Source organism: Thunnus thynnus, chromosome 13, assembly GCF_963924715.1.
Source record: "Thunnus thynnus chromosome 13, fThuThy2.1, whole genome shotgun sequence".
NCBI lineage: Eukaryota > Metazoa > Chordata > Actinopteri > Scombriformes > Scombridae > Thunnus > Thunnus thynnus.
This window is the reverse complement of record NC_089529.1, coordinates 30926716-30945084: the sequence shown is the minus strand read 5'-3', so window position 1 is coordinate 30945084 and position 18369 is coordinate 30926716. Positions and strand designations below refer to the sequence as shown.

General features: G+C 43.4%; 1 protein-coding gene across 3 annotated transcripts; it reads left to right on the top strand.

Annotated features, from left to right (window-relative positions):
- The first annotated feature begins 44 nt into the window (after nucleotides 1–44).
- fam53c (family with sequence similarity 53 member C) lies at nucleotides 45–18151 on the top strand. 3 transcript variants are annotated; one of them, XR_010931222.1, is made up of 6 exons: nucleotides 45–1492; nucleotides 7634–7965; nucleotides 8488–8545; nucleotides 9300–10333; nucleotides 10418–12122; nucleotides 12153–18151. XR_010931222.1 is itself a non-coding variant. In XM_067609025.1 (5 exons), exons 3-5 carry the CDS (start codon nucleotides 8539–8541, stop codon nucleotides 10724–10726), a joined length of 1350 nt encoding a protein of 449 aa, XP_067465126.1. In that variant the 5' UTR covers nucleotides 45–1492; nucleotides 7634–7965; nucleotides 8488–8538; the 3' UTR covers nucleotides 10727–18151. The 3 variants fall into 3 exon arrangements, 2 of the variants coding, with proteins under 2 accessions (XP_067465126.1, XP_067465127.1); XM_067609025.1 differs by having other exon boundaries at nucleotides 10418–18151; XM_067609026.1 differs by lacking the exon at nucleotides 45–1492 and adding an exon at nucleotides 1532–2052 and having other exon boundaries at nucleotides 10418–18151.
- The last annotated feature ends 218 nt before the right edge of the window (nucleotides 18152–18369 follow it).

Here is an 18369-nt window from a genome sequence, read left to right as displayed (position 1 = left end):
CATTAAATTACTTTTTAAGGGACGTGTTCATGTAACTCACATAAAGCCTGTGTTAAAGCAGCAGTCAGGTGTCTGTAATCATTCCTCCTGTTCATACTGGATATTAAAACATCCTTCAAATGTGTTTTCAATGGAAGTGATGGAGGATAAAATCCACAGTTTGTCATTTAAAAGTCTGTGTGAAGCTTCTATTCAGCTTCATCAGTCTGAGTTAGTCATATCAAGTGGATATCTGACACATTTACAGTCTTTTTAGCATCAAATTCCCTCTTTGTGTTTCCTCGGACAGTGTTTCCCTGTTGAGCTGCAGGTGGAAGTATAGTAACAAAAAGAGGAACTTTGGCACTAAAAAGACTGTAACGTTGAAAGATATCTACTTGATTTGACTCATTTGGACGCTGAAGCTTCATATTAGCTTCAGATAAACTTTGAAATACATTTTGTCCTCCATCACTTCCATTGTAAGGTCATTATGAAGGGATCTTCTAATGGTCAGTATGAACAGGAGGAATGATTACAGCAAGAAAAACAGCTTTAATGTTCATTTAGACTCCTGACTGTTGCTTTAAGAGTGAGCGTGTCCTTTAAATTATTACATTTACCACTAAATTCACATTATGTTTGCAACTTTCTGAGATTCTTGTCCTGCATTTACAGGCTTTAAAGACCTAAATGAGTCAGTGATGTTGATGTGGGCTGTTTGGATGCTTCTGGTGTCTCCTCCGTCCACATGGTGTGCTGCTGCTGCTGCTGCTGCTGCTGCTGCTGCAGCCTCTCAGCATCAGTCTGAACTGTCTGACGGTCAATAATCACTTTCAGTGTGTTTGTCCTTTAAACTGCGATGCTTGTACATCGTTTCTCCTGCTCAACACACCGTCTGCAGATGGAATAATAACCGCAGGAATGACAGACAGACAGATCAGACCGCAGACCTGCTGCTGTAAACAAGCTGCTCTGATCGGGCTTCAAACTACAACTCCCATCATCCCTCAGCATTTTGGGGCTAATTCTGACACTTGCTGAATTATATTTATTTAAGAGAGATTGTTGTTTTTATAATCTGCAGTTGTTTGTGCTGCTGATATAATAAAATAGCGTTAAGTGTAAATAAACAGCAGGTGCCGGAGCTCGGTGATGAGGTGTAGCACCGCCCCTCCTCCTCCTGCCTGGCACCGTAAATGTTATTTATGAATGCCTGCCGCTCACGGGCGTGTGCACGCAGAAATCTGTATTATTATGCTTTAATAATTAGGAGACATTGGACATTGATTACAGCCGATGTTTAGGTTGGTCCCGGAGCCCGCAGCGCCCGCTCCGTGCGGTTAGATCCAGACTTTAATTCATTGTGGTGGGTTTGGTGCTGACAGCGGCGGCGGCGGGCGGAGCGGTGCGTCCTGCTCTTTAATAACACTGGGTCAATACACCGAGCACCGCCGCTGTCTGCCAGCCTGCTGCAGCATCACCCCGTCACCCGGAGGTGCTGTCCGACACGGTAAGCATGCCGCCCGGCTGTGAGTGCGCAAAATGCCCGCTTGTTTTGTGGTTCCGTGTGTGGAAGCTAGCGGGTCCATCCCGCAGCATCCCGCCGTGTTTTCCTCCTCACACGCTGCTCAGAGAAGCTCGCAGGCCGGCCACACGCTCATCATCACCCCGTTATTATCACCGATGTTGTATTACAAGAGTCTCCGTGTGAGCTGGCCTGTGAGGCGGTCGGGTTTATTCATAAATCCGCTCTGAGCAGCGGTCCGGAGGAGGGGCGGTGCAGCAGAACATCCCGGCTGATATTTACTGTTTGTGAAATCACGGCGGCTAACGCTGCTAGCTCGGTCAGCTAGCTCGGTCAGTTAGCCGCCGTTAGCTCGCTGCTGCTGCTGCTGCTGCCCCGGGATGCTGCCAGGCGGCCGGTGTAGCTGCCTGTTGGCCCCGCAGCCCCGCGGAGCCGACCGGCCCGAAACCCTGGACCCCGTGAGGCCGAGGAGGAGGCTCAATATTCAGCCAGCTAGTTTGGTTTCAGCGACCAAAATGGCTGAATTGATTGTGCCGACCTTGAGAGTAATAACGAGATGACATATTATTTATAGCTAGCTAACTGTTGGGTGATGTAACTATTATTCCACATCTGAACTACGAGCTGTTTTATTCACGAAGCTGCTGTCAGATTCTCATAATGACAAACTCACATTTATTCTGCGCCCAACAGGGGAAACCGCTATTTAGGCGTGTTAGCATCCCTCATTGAAAACAATGGGATGTGTTAGCCACAAGCTAGCAGCAGCAGCAGCCGGAGATGCCCAGCGGCCTGAGGCACCCAGAGAGGCGGCTCTGGTCGGGCTGCATAGCGGCCTCAGGCGGCCGGAGAGGCGGCTGTGGTCGGGCTGCATAGCGGCCTCAGGCGGCCGGAGAGGCGGCTCTGGTCGGGCTGCATAGCGGCCTCAGGCGGCCGGAGAGGCGGCTCTGCTGCACAGCGGCCTCCACATCACCCCCAAACAGCATCACTTCACCACAACAAATGTCATGCTAGCCAAACAGGAACACTAAGATGTTTTTTTAGCTCTAAAACCAGAATCTGAAGCGTTTGTGGCATCTGACCTTATTTATAGGAGCCAAAATTCTCCATCAATATGTCTAAATAAGTATGTCATACTGTACTATGTATCCTAGACATTACAAGTACATTTACTCAATTACTGTACTGAAGTATGATTTTGAGGTACTTGTACATGACTCGAGTATTTCCATTTGATGCTACTCCACTACATTTCAGAGGGAAATATTGTACTTTGTATTATTTTTTTTCTGGATACGATTAATCAATTATCAAACTAGAATCAGATTATTTTTTGACAGATTAATCGACTAAATGTTTCATCTGGATACTGTCAGGAAGCGTAACGCCGTCTGTAGCATCACAGTGTTGGACGCTGGTTTATAAGTGAGGTGAAGCTGTTTGCAGCTCTGATCCATCTACACAGAACTGCAACCAATGATTATTCTCCCAATTAGTGGTTTGGTCTGTAAAATGTCAGAAATGGTGAAAAATATCGATCAATGTTTCCTAAAGTCCAAGACGACGTCTTTCAATGACTTGTTTTATCCACAAAGATCTTCAGTTTACTGTCACAGAGACGAAAGAAACCAGAAAATATTCACATTTAACAAGCTGGCACCTGATAATTTTAATATTTTTTCTTCAAAAATGACTCAAAACGATAAATTGATCATCAAAATAGTTGGTGAATAAATTCTGTCGATTGATTAATCGTTGCAGCTCGATTAGTGCTGTAAATACAACACATTGTTAAAGATGAAACCAGTGGTTTCCAACCTTTTTGTCTTTTGACGTCTTACAAAAAGCAGTGTGTAGTCGGGGTCACATTTCACATGTCTATGAGTTGTTAACAGCTCCACCAAATAGTGATTTTTCCCTCTAAACTTCTCACATGCTTTCATTTCAATAAATGTTCAAATGATCCAATATTTCAGCAAAAATCAAAGATTAGAGAAAAAGTCTAAAAACTGAAAACAGATTTGTGTATCAGAACTTTGTTTTTTCTTCTTTCCTCTCCCATTAATCATCTCACCACCCCTCAGATTTATCTGCTGACCCTTTGGAGGGGCCCCACCCCTAGGTTGGGAACCACTGGACTAAACTAGCTAACTGTATATAAAGTAGTGTAAACTAGCTCCACCTCCAGCAGCTACAACAGTAACATGCTGCTCTAACACTGATGCTTCACTATTAATAATCTAATGATGTCATATATAATAATATATCAGTCAGAGGGACCAAACCACTACTTTTACTGCAATACTTTAACTACATCAAGCTCATAATACTTATGTACTTTTACTGCAATACTTTAACTACATCAAGCTCATAATACTTATGTACTTTTACTGCAATACTTTAACTACATCAAGCTCATAATACTTATGTACTTTTACTGTAATACTTTAACTACATCAAGCTCATAATACTTATGTACTTTTACTGCAATACTTTAACTACATCAAGCTCATAATACTTATGTACTTTTACTGCAATACTTTAACTACATCAAGCTCATAATACTTATGTACTTTTACTGCAATACTTTAACTACATCAAGCTCATAATACTTATGTACTTTTACTGCAATACTTTAACTACATCAAGCTCATAATACTTATGTACTTTTACTGCAATACTTTAACTACATCAAGCTCATAATACTTATGTACTTTTACTGCAATACTTTAACTACATCAAGCTCATAATACTTATGTTACTTCTCTTATTTTTGACTCTTTGATCGGGCGTTTTTCAGTATTTTCTGACATTGACTAATCGATTAATCAAGAACATAATCTATAGATGAATTGATGATATAATGGTTAGTTGCAGCTCTGCTCTGCTTTGAAGTGTTGGTTGGATGATAATTTTAAACTATTTTCTGATTTTATGATGACTAAACAATTATCAGATTAATCAAGACATTTGTGAAATTGTTAATTGTAGGATTTTTCATTGTATCACAGATCTGTTTCCCTTTTTTATTACAAATATTTCTCTGTTCTAATTAACTAAACGATGAGATCTGGTTTTATTTCCTGATCTGAAGGCTTCTGTGGGTCAAAGTGTAGTTTTGTTTTTTTTGTTTGTTTTCTTTATTTCAGTGATTTATCGTCTTTACATCACACATGTTCCTGAATTAGTTTGTGTTCAATCAGATCAGAGCTGAAACTAACAAGCAGAGACTGGTCATGTTGTATCCCAGCAGAGGGATACTGGTCCCAGTGAGTGAGAGGAACGAGGGGTCAACGGGGGCCCGGCTCCTCGTGTTTAAGAAACTCAAACAGGGGCTACGGAAGCCTGTAGGGGACTATATTGAAATGTGTATTAAAATGAAAATGGAGACTCTTTAATAATTAAAATTGTAAAATTAAAATGTGATATAAACAATTTAACCTGATTTTTCCATTTATGCATCAATATTTAAGTCACAATTAAAATTAAAATGTAATTTTCCAACAATTTGTAAATAAAAACGGATCTTGATATTTGATTCTCAAAGACTGAACCTGCAGTACGTCGCCTCCAGTCTGTTACATTTATATTTACATGTAAATAAACAATTGGATTTTTGCATTTTCATCTTAAATTTTACTCAAATAACTATACTATATGTGGAAAATGATAATGCTTTATGGAATTAGATTTTAATTTAGTCCCCTTTAGGCTTCCATACATTAAGGGACAAAACAGGCAACAAGGCTGCAACGATTAATCGATCGACATAAAATGAGTCGACGTCTATTTTTACAATCTGGTTCATCGTTCGTCGTCCGGCTCGTTAAAGCTTCAGTCAGAGTGAGACGTCTTCTCTCTGGAGGATCAATCAACGTCTTCAACTGTCGTTCACATCAGATCGATCAATAGTTTTACACCAGGAAACATAAAGATAAATTCAGGCTACAGCTGTTTATTTCAGTGTGTCAGATTCATATTTTATAAACGTTTCATATCTTCTGCTGCTGAAAATAGAATTATCTGATCAGTATCGACAGATGATCAATCAGGACTGGTGCCAGAAAAACTTGATCAGGACTTCTGATGATCTACATCTGTATCAGGACTGCTACTGATCTACATCTGTATCAGGACTGTTACTGATCTACATCTGTATCAGGACTGTTACTGATCTACATCTGTATCAGGACTGTTACTGATCTACATCTGTATCAGGACTGTTACTGATCTACATCTGTATCAGGACTGTTACTGATCTACATCTGTATCAGGACTGTTACTGATCTACATCTGTATCAGGACTGTTACTGATCTACATCTGTATCAGGACTGCTACTGATCTACATCTGTATCAGGACTGCTACTGATCTACATCTGTATCAGGACTGTTACTGATCTACATCTGTATCAGGACTTCTACTGATCTACATCTGTATCAGGACTGTTACTGATCTACATCTGTATCAGGACTGTTACTGATCTACATCTGTATCAGGACTGTTACTGATCTACATCTGTATCAGGACTGTTACTGATCTACATCTGTATCAGGACTGCTACTGATCTACATCTGTATCAGGACTGGTTCAGGTGATAGTATACAATAATATGATGCTAAAATTAATAAATAGCTTAATTCTGATATTTATCAATAATCTATTTGCATCAGATTGGAATAAAAGATACATTTAAAAACAGTTTAAACTTGTTTATATTGATTATTAGTTTCAGCTCTGTGACGTCATAGTTAACCCGTAAAACTTATTATTATTATATTATTCATATTACATTCACCATTTAATAAAAAACATGGAATTTCTCTTCTTTCGAATCAGCAAATGTTTTTGTTTTTGCGTTTTTGCTTGAAAACAACAGAAACGATCAGTTATTAGTCGACAGCTGTTTGACTCATCGATGAAGAGTTTCAGTTTGTTTGTTACGGAGCGAAAACACTCGATGGATCCAAAGACTTTAACGAGAGACGCGTCACGAAACCTGCTGATGCTTTAAAATGTTGAGTCTGATCTGCAGCTGCGTCGCGGTAAACTAACGGTCGTATCAAGTCTCGGGTCGGCTGTTAATCAGCTCGTTAAACACACGTCGTAGAGAAACATTAAGATACATATAAAATACTTAACTTTGAATAATAATTTGTGTCTGATACAGTTTTTCCACAAAAGTTCAGTTATCTTGTTAAAACCCTTAAAGGTGCAACATGTAGGATCCAGCGGTTCATACTCCGAACCAGCTGGGGGCAGCACATCACATCGTTACGCTACGTTAGCGCCGAATCAGTAGCGCGTTATCAGAGCTCTGTTAGCTACGGCTTTGACTAAGTGTGCTAGCAATATCAGTTCAGTGCTAACGTTGAGCTAAACCCGAAGAGGAAGTGCTACTTCTTCTTCCTCTCATGTTGGACTGAGGGCAGACTGGACGCTACAGTGACTCACTGTCGCCTCTGGAGGTACGACGTGGTATTACGAGACAGGACGGGCCGGCGCTAGCTGGTTAGCATGCTAACCTCAGCAGTTAAACACAAAACATAGACGTCTCGGTGTTTGTGCTCTGGAGGCTTTAAGTTTCCACGTCACACTTGTGTAAGTTGTGTATTGAACCAGAAGTGGCTTCCAAACTAGTTGTGATGTCACACATCCTGCTCGTAGGCCCCGCCCCTTAAAAATCAAACTCAGAAACTTCATGAATGTTAAAACAAACTGCAGAGAGAAGCTCCAACATGCAGCTGAAGGAACAAGAGGAAACACATGTAGTAACTCTGTGTGTCTGCAGCTCAGCGGGTTGTAAAACGTTAATTTGTGACGTGAACGCCGCGTTTAATTGTTTATTTTAAGGTCGTCGTGACAAAAGATAAAATATTTGCCGCCGTGAAAACTTTCCAAAGTTGTGAAATCCTGTCTGAGTATTAAAGCTGCTTCTGTTAAATCTTTAAATGTATTAATCTGTGGCTCCAACTCGACTTCCTGGATCGTATTTCATCGTCTCACCGTTACCTCAGACGACACGCCGCCGCCGTCGACGCCCTACCGCCGGACTGATTCAGTCTGAACGCGGCCTCAGAGTCCGTCTGTGTGAACGTAACCGTGTGTTTCTCCCCTTCCTCTCCAGGTGGGTTGCCGGGGGCAACAGCTGACCGATGATGCCCTTGTGAGAGTGGGCGGGGCTACCTGGCCCTGAGGTGTAAGGAGGAGGAGGAGTCTCCAGCCCTCGGCCCCTCCCCTCTCCCCGCGACAGACCCGACGGACGGACGGTCAGACGGGCGTGGCTCTCCCCTCCCTCCTCTTCCTCCCCCTCCACTCCCCGTCTCCTCCCCGCCCCCCTCCCCCGTCTCCCCCCTCGGCCCCGCCCCCTGCCACCATGCTGTGGTCACGCTGCTGGTGGAGAGCCTGAGGAAGCAGACTCTGGAAGGCGACCCTGCTCAGCCGGGGGACTTCTACCTGGTGAGTCAGGTAGTTTGACTCTGACGGCCATTTTTAAAGGTTTTTTTCAGGTTATTGATTAAATGATTCAGCAGAATAATCATTAATCAAAACATTTGTTAGTTGAAGTTATCAAATACCAGTAAAATAAAAGTTATAATCTGAAAAAAACGTAACTTTCCTTTTTAATTTAGTCCAGTTTTAATGTTTTATTCTGAGCGGTGTGCCGAGCAGTGACCTCTGACCTCTGACCTCTGACCTCTGTTAGCTCGGTGTTATTTCTTCTGATCCAGAGACAGAAATGAGGAGTTTGATGATTGAAAGTGATTCTCTGGACAGATGTTCACGTTAGTTTTTCCTTCGTCTGCGATCGACACAAACATCTCTGCTGTCACCGTCATGGCTACCGATGCAGCTTCAGCTCTCCAGTGTTTTAGATGAAATACATGATGATGATGATGATGATGATGATGATGATGATGATGATGATGATGATGTTATACGGTTTGGACATTTGGACGTCTTCGTCTTCTTGTCTTTCAGTCCCTGCTGGACCCGAAAACCCTCGCAGAGTGCTGGCCCCCAGATGGCTTGATGCCTGGTGAGTCACTTCCCTGACGTCCTTTTAGCTCCTACATTTCCCAGAATGCCCCTCGGCGGAGTCTTGAACATTAACATATTATTACTTCCTCACCTGCAGCTGTTTGTTGTAACTGTCTGGCTGGTAACCCTGATGACATCACTATGACGTCATCAGTGGGACGAACCATTAGGAGGAAACTGATGTTCTTTTAAATGCAGCAAACAGGCGTCACATGACCTGTCAGCTGACTCTGTGTGTGTGTGTGTGTGTGTGTGTGTGTTTGTGTGTGTGTGTGTGTGTGTGTGTGTTTGTGTGTGTGTGTGTGTGTGTGTGTGTTTGTGTGTGTGTGTGTTTGTGTGTGTTTGTGTGTGTGTGTGTGTGTGTGTGTGTGTGTGTGTGTGTGTTTGTGTGTGTGTGTGTGTGTTTGTCTGTGTGTGTGTGTGTGTGTGTGTGTGTGTGTGTGTGTGTGTGTGTGTGTGTTTGTCTGTGTGTGTGTGTGTGTGTGTGTGTGTGTGTGTGTGTGTGTGTGTGTGTGTGTGTGTGTGTATGTGTGTGTATGTGTGTATGTGTGTGTATGTGTGTGTGTATGTGTGTGTGTGTGTGTGTGTGTGTGTGTGTGTGTGTTTGTGTGTGTGTGTGTGTGTGTTTGTGTGTGTGTGTGTGTGTGTGTGTGTGTGTGTGTGTGTGTGTGTGTGTGTGTGTGTGTGTGTGTGTGTGTGTGTTTGTGTGTGTGTGTGTGTGTGTGTGTGTGTGTGTGTGTGTGTGTCCTCAGAGAGCAGCTACTGGCAGCTCTGCCCTCCCTCCAAGTCCGGCCTGCAGGGGGGGTTGCTGAGCTCTAGTTTCCCCCCCGGCCCCGTGCCCCTGGTGCCCCCAGATGCTCACCTGCAGGAGGGGGGCGACCCCCTGGACGGCCCCCCCTCTCAGCCGCAGCAGCAGCACCGGCCCCTGGCGCCCAGCACCTCAGCGTCCGAGCTGTCCCTCCCCGGAGCGGCGGCGGCGGCGGCGGGGGCGGCCCCTCCCGGTCCCGGGCCCCCTCCCCCTCCCCCCCCGCCCCCCAAACGCCACTGCCGCTCGCTGTCGGTGCCCGAGGACCTGTCGCGCTGCCGCTACACCTGGCGGCCCAGCGCCTCGCGGGTCTGGACTCCCGTCAGTCGCCAGCAGTGCCACGGAGGAGCGGGGGGAGGGGTCACGGGTGGGGGGGCGGGTCCAGGAGGAGGGGGTATAGGGGCAGGTGCGGCGGGGGGAGGAGCCTGTCCCCTCCGCGCTCCCAGCTCCTCTCTGAACTCGTCGCTGCACTCCTCGTCCAGCCCCACCTTCTTCAGCCTGGCGCTGTCTCCGGACTCGCCGCTGCCCTGGAGCTTCCCCTGGGACCCCAGCGAGGCGGCGGCGGGGGGAGGAGCCTGCTGCTGCTTCTTCCCCTCGCCGTCCTCCTGCTCCTCCTCGCCCTCCCCCCTCCACCCGCCTCCCCCTCCTCAGAGGCGTTTCTCCCTCTCGCCCGTGCTCATCAGAGACTCGGCGGCCTCCACCTTCCTGCCTCCGCCTCCTGTGCCGAGCCAAGCGGCGCCGCCTCCCCCGGGCTGCTCCGCCGCCGCCGCCGGAGCGACGGCGGGGGGGGGCCCGGTGCCCGCTTCGCCCTCCTCGGCCTGCAGCACGCCGTCGTCCCTGCGCCGCAGCCTGCCGCCGCAGCTGCCGCGCTGCCACTCGCAGCCCTGCGACCTGCTGCTGCTCAAACCGGGACTGAAGAGACGCCGCGACCCCGAGCGGCCCTGCGCCCGCCCCGTCCTCGACTTCACCAAGATGACTCAGGTACAGTCAATGAATCCTTCATCAGCTGATTGTTTTATCTGATCTCTGAGATGTGAACCTGACGGTTTCCTGTCGTCCCCGCAGACCCGCAGCATCGACCCGCAGTGTTTGGAGCGCGGCGGCGGCAGGCTGGCGTGCGGCGGTGACGTCTGCATGGGCATGGAGTCCTTCATGAGCGACTTCCGAGGCTCCTGCTCGCCGGCCGAGTGCCTGGGCAGGACCAGCATCGGGCCGCTGAGCGAGAGCGACGAGGAGTGCCGCGAGGACGACGACGACGACGACGAGGAGGACGAGGACGGGGAGGAGGACGTGGACGAGCGCGAGGCGGCGCAGCAGGCGGTGTTTGAGCGGGATTGTACAGAACTCGACTTGAACTTGATAGAAGAAAACTGACGTATTTGTAAACTGAAGGCTGTTCTTTGTTTCAGGTTTTTAGTTGCGTTTTTTATTTGGAATCGATCTGAAGCCCCGCCCCTCTTCTTCCTGGACGACACCGTCTCAACACTCCGGGCCTGCGCGCCTCCTTGCCACCAATCAGCAAGGCTCTCAGGAACAACACCTTCTCTCATTGGATGAGCTGGGGTAAACCGAAGCTGATTGACAACAACAGTGATGATGTGACTACCACCGACGGACTCGGCGCCTGTGACGAGAGGAAACCTCCGCGCTCTGAATCCGGTTTCTCTCTCTCTCTCTCGTTCCGAGACCGGATTCAGACTGTCCCGGGTGTCCCTCGCCGTCCCCGCTTACCGGCGTCCAGGCGTCTTCCAACACACAGCCGCCGAGTCTCTGTTAACACGCTTCAGTCTGACGAGGAGCTCGCCGCACAGCAGCAGCGTTTCCACCTGACGCATCGTCACGCCAACAGAACGCACGCCGACACGCCTGAGCAGATATCACACACACACACACACACACACACACACACACACACACACACACACACTTTAGAAAAAGCAAACGAGACCAGAGAATACCAGATTATGTCATAGTCGATCGTTACAGTTTGTGTTTCTTCTCTTTATTTGATCAGTTTTAATAAAACAGACGATGAATCAGTTCAGCTGCTCTTCTTCTTCTTCAGCTCCGTAAATGTGAAGAGTTTCATCTCATTTAAACGATCAACAGAAAAATAATCAATAATGAAAATATTTAGTTGCAACAGTAAATAAATCACTTTATCCCGCCTGTTTTCATAGACTGATGAAGAGCCCGGTGGTCTTCCTCACTCTTCGTCTGGTGTGGTCGAGGTAGTTACAGGTGGAGCCACTAGAGGACGCCGCTCAAACACAAACTAGTCACGTTTCTGCAGAAGAGCTGAAAATATCCAACAGAAACATCAGTCTGGTATTGATTAGATTGATTAGATATTATTGTTATTATTATTATTATTATTATTATTATTATTATTATTATTATTATTGTTATTATTATTATTATTATTATTATTATTATTATTATTATTATTATTATTATCGGGGGTTAACTGGCTCTCCAGAGGTCTGTACTACGAAGCAGTTATGTGGTTCACTTCTTACCGGTTACATCGCCATGGTAACTGCTCCGGAGCGTATAAAAGCATCAACTACTGATCATCCAATCAGAGGAGATCCTGTTCAGTACGTGGACCAGCAGCTGCAGCGTCGCCTCGTGTTCAGATCGGGTAAAACCCGGGTTGACTTGACCGCCGGCGCCTAGCGTGACGGCGTCCGTTGGGCTCCGTGAAGCCAGATGTTGACGTTGCGTCGTAGTTCAGGCTGCTGTTGCTGGTTTTCCTGTAAACACACACGTCAATAATTCAGTCTCCTGATTTGATGAGCGATAGTTTGTGTCTGACGTCTTAAATATAAATAAATAAAAATATGTTGACATGGAAGCTTTGATGTGATATTTATCATATTTTATCAGGATTAAACTTTATTTACAACAATAAAGATACATAAACACACACACACACATGTTTCTAGATGAACCTGCGTGTCGGTGTCATGTGACCTGGGCGTGGCGATGTGTTCAGGTGTGCTGTGGAGCTGCGGCGGCGGCGGCGTCCTGTCAGGCGACACTGAGGGCAGGTAGCTACTGATGCTGTTGTTCACCTGAGTGTTCACACATTCCTGTCACTGAAAAACACAACACACACACACACTCCTGCTCATCCACCTGTGTGTGTGTGTGTGTGTGTGTGTGTGTGTGTGTGTGTATGTGTGTATCTTCACACCACCTGGTGGTCATGTGACTTGTGTCCAGTCTGAATCTAGATTCGTCCGCACACACAGTTTGTTTTTTGTTTTTTTTGTTTTTTTGAACACCTGAGTTTCAGTCCCCATAGTAACGTCTCACCTTGATGACATCATCACTTCAATATACAAACAACACATTCAATAAAATCCAGTCAAACTGCTGATCGGAGACGTGAACGAGCCGCAGGACACCATGTGATCGCTGAGTCGAGTTAAATCCATTTGTTTGATCATGTGACCTCCAGTTACTCTGAACGGGCCGTTTCCCAGCAGCCTCTCTGTTTCTGTCGGAGGGATTGTGGTCATCTCACATCCAGAGTCAAACACCAGCGACGTCCTGATCCCGGATTTATATTTATATCTAAGAGACGCAGCTGCTCAGTGCAGCTCGAGCTACAATAAAGAACTTAATATAAATAATATGATTGATGATCAGCTGTAGCAACTAAAGTTAACTCCTTATTCTTCACGAGCTGATCCAAATCCTGAAATCAATGTAAATGATTGATTTGGTATAAATGATGTGAGACGATCCTCCAGAGAGAAGATGTCTCACTCTGTTGGAGCTTCTTCTTCTTCTCTTTCCCATCTTTTAGTCGAGTACAGACACACAAACCGAGTCAGTGACGGCTGATACGAGCTGCCGACCGACACGTTTATGGTTTTAACCGCTGAGAGTGAAACAGTGAAACACGAGAAGCTGCTAGCTGAAGCTTCTCTACTCTGATCTGCAACATTAAACGCAGAGAAGATCCTCATCTGATCAGGTTTATTTTAGCTGATATCAGTGTTTAGGATCATTATTTCAGTGGATTTTCTGACACGATAAACAGATTTTACAGTGATTTAACTTTTTAAGGATATAATTTTCTCACTAAATGTTCATGAAACCGCTTACAAACCTGAGAAAAAACATGCAGAACATGTTAAAGTTTTCTTCAGTATGACAGTAATCAGTGATAGCTGTAACAGCTGATTTAATTTATTCCAACAAAAACTGAAACTTAATTGACGTCACGTTTAAAGATGATGACCACAAAACCTCTCGGAGGTTAACAGAGAGGATCATGGGATGCGGCCCGATGTGGAAAGTTCTCACACAAACCGAACTGAACCCAGTTCTGATAAAAATAAAAGTTTTAGATTCAGTTAATTTCTATGAAAATCAACCTGCAGTGACATGAAACGAATCCATCACAGTCCACGTTATCATGTTATTGTTGTGGTGACACGTTAGAACATCTACGAGCGATGTTAGAAACTCAAACCTTAAAGACAATCAACAAACAAACAGGAATATTGTAAAAAAAAAAAGATCATATTTTAAAAAGGTAATGTGTATTTGGTCATTTCAGTTCAGCAGACAACTGAATTACTGCACAATAACATGTTTGACCCAAAGTTAAAGGCGTCTGAATGTCGACTGTGATGGATTTCAGTTCAAATCATTCAGTAAAAAGATGAAGGTTGTTTTCGTGCTCAGCTGTGTTTAATCTGTGAGGCCACGATGCAAAAATCTCAGTTTGTGTGATTTTTTTTTTTTTTTTTTTTCAGATTTCATTCGTCACATTGTTGGGAAAAAATATTTTAGCTCGTCTGAACTGGAAAAAAAAACAAACCCCTCCATCCTGCTGGTGATTCTGATTTAGCACTCAGAGGAAAACTGTAATCCAACACTTTGGAAATTTACTTGTTTTCTTTCTTTCTGAGACACTCAGATGGATTCAGTCTTATGTCTCTGTGAAGCTGGAGTTGTGGTTAGCCTAGCTTAGCATAAAGACTGTGGTCGAACAAAATGTTGTGAAGTGTTTCAAACCTTCTCGCTACCATTTGTGCTCTCACAGCTATCACAATTTGTGACCTTAAGTACCAATGGGGCACGATTGTTGGTAATCATAATAAAGTATGTTATAAAATATGAGTTTACAGCTCTCAACTACAAGTTAAAACAGGACAAAACTTTTCATTGTAAAGTTAAACCCTGTAGAGCTGAAACCATCAGTTGACAGAAAAATGATCTGCAACTATTTTGATAATCGATTGTCATTTTTCACACAACAATGACAAACATCTGCTGGTTCCAGCTTCTCAAATGTCCAGATTTGCTGCTGTTAATTAGTGAACTTTGGAGGTTTTAGTTGGTGTATTTTTAACGTTTGGGCGGCGCTTGGCTAGCTGTTTCCCCCGGTTCCAGTCTTAATGCTAATCCAGGCTAACCACATCCATCCTGACTCTAATTCTGTACTTGACACACAGACATGAGATTCATATTCATGCAGACACCTAACTCTCAGAAAGTGAATAAGACTACAGTATTTACCAAAATGTAAGGTTAAAGGTGTCTGGAAGCTAACTTGTTAGCTTCTTGTGCTGTCAGTGAGAAATGCTAACTTGGTGTTTTCACAGTCACCGAAGAAAAAAATATAGACAAAGGCAGTTTAAACAAATTTACAAAATAATTGAAAATGAAAAATCACAATAAAAAATCAATAGTAACAGAAACAAAGTCCCTGTAAGACACACATACACATGACGTCCCCGTAACACATGTAACATCAACACACACACACACACACAATGTCCCCGTAAGACACACATACACATGACGTCCCCGTAACACATGTAACATCAACACACACACACACAATGTCCCTGTAAGACACACATACACATGACGTCCCCGTAACACATGTAACATCAACACACACACACACACGCAGGATGACCCTGTAAAAACATATACACATAAAGTCCCTGTAAGACACATATATACACACACACACACACACACACGACGTCCCTGTGACACGTCTCCCTCTGGTTCGTTGGTTTGTTTCAGTTGATCGGTCCATAACGCCCAGCATAAGCCTTAACTGAACATATTCTATTATTCTGTAAATCAAAACGTTAAAAAGAAAAAAAGGAAAAGACAAAACTAACGGAGAAGAAAAGGAACTGTGTACTGTAGCTGTTAAATCTTTAGTCCTTCTGTTCGTTATTTTCTGCTGTTTTTTCTTAATATTTCTAATCTGATGTCTGAGTGCGGCGAGGTGTCGGCGATGAACGCGTTGCGTTTGGAAAAAAAAATAAAAAGAAGCTTCAGGACGGAGGCGGAGCAGTCGTGTACAAAGTTAGCGGAGAGACTCGGACATCTCTTGTCTTTTAGAAATGTTTTTTATTGTATGTGTTTTAAAAAAAAAAAAAACAATGACAACATGGCAATTTGAAAACCAGTTTGTGAATAAATTAAGTTTATTGAGAATTATTTTACAAAGAAAGGGAAAAACTGGTGTCCTGTGTTTATTGTCATTATTATTATTATTATTATTATTCATGTTTTCTGATGAAGGTTTTCATATCATGGGTCTGCGTGAAAACTCTTTTCTGATTGGCCGGCAGGTGTTAAATCAGTTTATTGCACATGTAGTTCAAGTTTAATCTGCTACCCGACCTGTAACCATGGCAACGTTAAAGAGCACAGCTGTCAAAGCTGATGGAGTTTTGAAGAATGAGACGCAGCAGAGGAAGAAGAAGAGATGAAGAAGAACAGCACAAGGAAGTGACACCTGAAGAGGTTAAAATGAGGAAGAGGAGGATGAGATTAATACAAACAAGGCGACAGAATGAACAAACAACAAACTGCTGTTGTGTTTAATGACGAAGTAGAAAACACAGTAGCAGAAGTTTTAGCTAAAGCTGCAGCTTTTACACTGGAGCGTAAAATAGCACAACCGCTAATGATAGCGATACCGAAGCAAAAAAAAGATGCAGTCTTTTAAAAATGTATCTATTTGTTCATTTATTTTGGGATCGGCCTTCCCTGTGGGTGCCCAACCTTTCCAGTATAATAGTATTTACTGTTTCCTGTCAGTTCGGTCATGGTGATGTCACCGCAGGGATGAAATGATTAATTGATTAATACGATGACGGAAAAATAATTGGCAACAATTATTTATTTTAGGTCAATTATCACATAAAAACTTCAACTGTTCTCTGGCTGCGATGCTTTAAATGTGATGATTTTCTGCTTTTCTCTGTTTTATTTGATCATAAACTGAATCTGTTTGCAGACGATGTGTTGATCTCCAGGAAGATGTGGTGGATGTTCAATATTCTGACATTTTACAGCCTAAATTAATAATTTAATCAAACAGATTCATCTATAATGAGAATAATCATTAGTTCCAGTCCTGTTTCATCAAACACAACTTAATTTATAGTTTGATATCAATAAAACCAATTCAGATCTTAAAACTGGATTTTGACAGAAGGCTGAAACGTTCGGACCTGCTGTTGATATTTAATCCAGTCTGATGATCACAGCACTGTTTGAAGGATTTCCCTGGATCTACATGTGGTAATGTTAAACTGGTTAAACAAATAAGAACCAGGAACAACTGGTCGACTAGCAACCGTCTCCAGTTATAAACGTGTCAACATGTACAGAGCCGTCTGAGTATTTCTCATGTGGTGAATTGGTGACATTCACTCTTCATGTTGTGCCGACAGACTCTGCCGGACGGAAAATGTCGACTATTTTAAATCGGTGAGCTGAGCAGCAGTCAGATCCTCAGCTGCTCCACACTTCAGCCGCAGAGAGGAAACTGTCACTGTGAGGATCATCACACGGTTTAATATTCAGATCCTGAGAAGCTTTAAATGATCAGATCACACAAATTACAACATTCAATCCTTTCAGCGCTTATTAGTTATATAAAATTATATATCTTTTGTGCACAATGTATTAACTCGTGTGAGAGTAAGATCATTTATTGTTTGCTCAGTTGTGTCCACAAGATAATTAACAAAATAGAAACATTTTTGAACTCCTTTTACTGTTTCTGCTGCAAATTTTACAACAGATTTTTTTAAAGTTAGCAAGAGAAAAGAGTTGTGTGAGTCTCAGGGTCGAAGTGTGAGACAGACTCTGCTGTAATATGAAACTACAGGCTGTTATCATGGTTACCACGGTAACCACAGTGTTGCCAAGTAAACCAGGACTGAAATCTTAAAGATTATAACTTTTAACTTGCTCCAAACGAAGGGCGGCGCAGTGCGGCTAACGTTAGCTTAACTCTGATCCCGCGCAGTGGATGTTCCAGTCCTGAATGTGACTTTTTCTAACATAACTTGTAATCCCACAAAATAATGGAGTTAGCTAATGATGCTAACTCTTAGCCTAAGACGAAACACAAGTCTGCTACTGTAGGTAGTAAGCTAGTTAGCCGGGCATGCTAACATGAGTAACTAAGAACAGACAAACAAACTCAGCTTAATTAATTTCTTTAGTATTTTTGGTTTTGGAAAAGTTATTTTGAAAAAGACACGAATCTCTAAACTCTTTATATCCAGGTATCTTTCATATCACTCACACACATATTTTAACATGCTGATAAATCTGAAGCTTTGATTGGACGACTGTAATCAGCTGATGATCAAGTTTTAAGTTCAAAACTGTTTATGTCCATGATCGAATGTAGTTCGAGGACTTATTTTGATGCATAATTAGTATCTCACAATTATAAAAATATTTCTTATAATTTACACAACATAAACATGACAGTATTTCAACATGTTGTAATTATGAGACTTATCTCATAATAATGAGATCAGTCATAAATATGTTAATCTATTATTGTCAGGGACATTAATACACGTTGCTCTAAATAATAAAATGGAAACATTATTGAAATAGTTTATAAACATGCAGAATCATAAAGGTCATCAGGCGACATTGTTGGTAAGCAGTCATTAAAACATGAGACTGTTTGTTATATTTTTGACATGAAGTCATAG

What these genes read in the sequence shown, in the direction of transcription:
- fam53c (XM_067609025.1), top strand. An exon ending in ACTTCACCAAGATGACTCAG is followed by an intron (nt 10,334 to 10,417) that starts GTACAGTCAATG and finishes TCGTCCCCGCAG; the next exon opens with ACCCGCAGCATCGACCCGCA.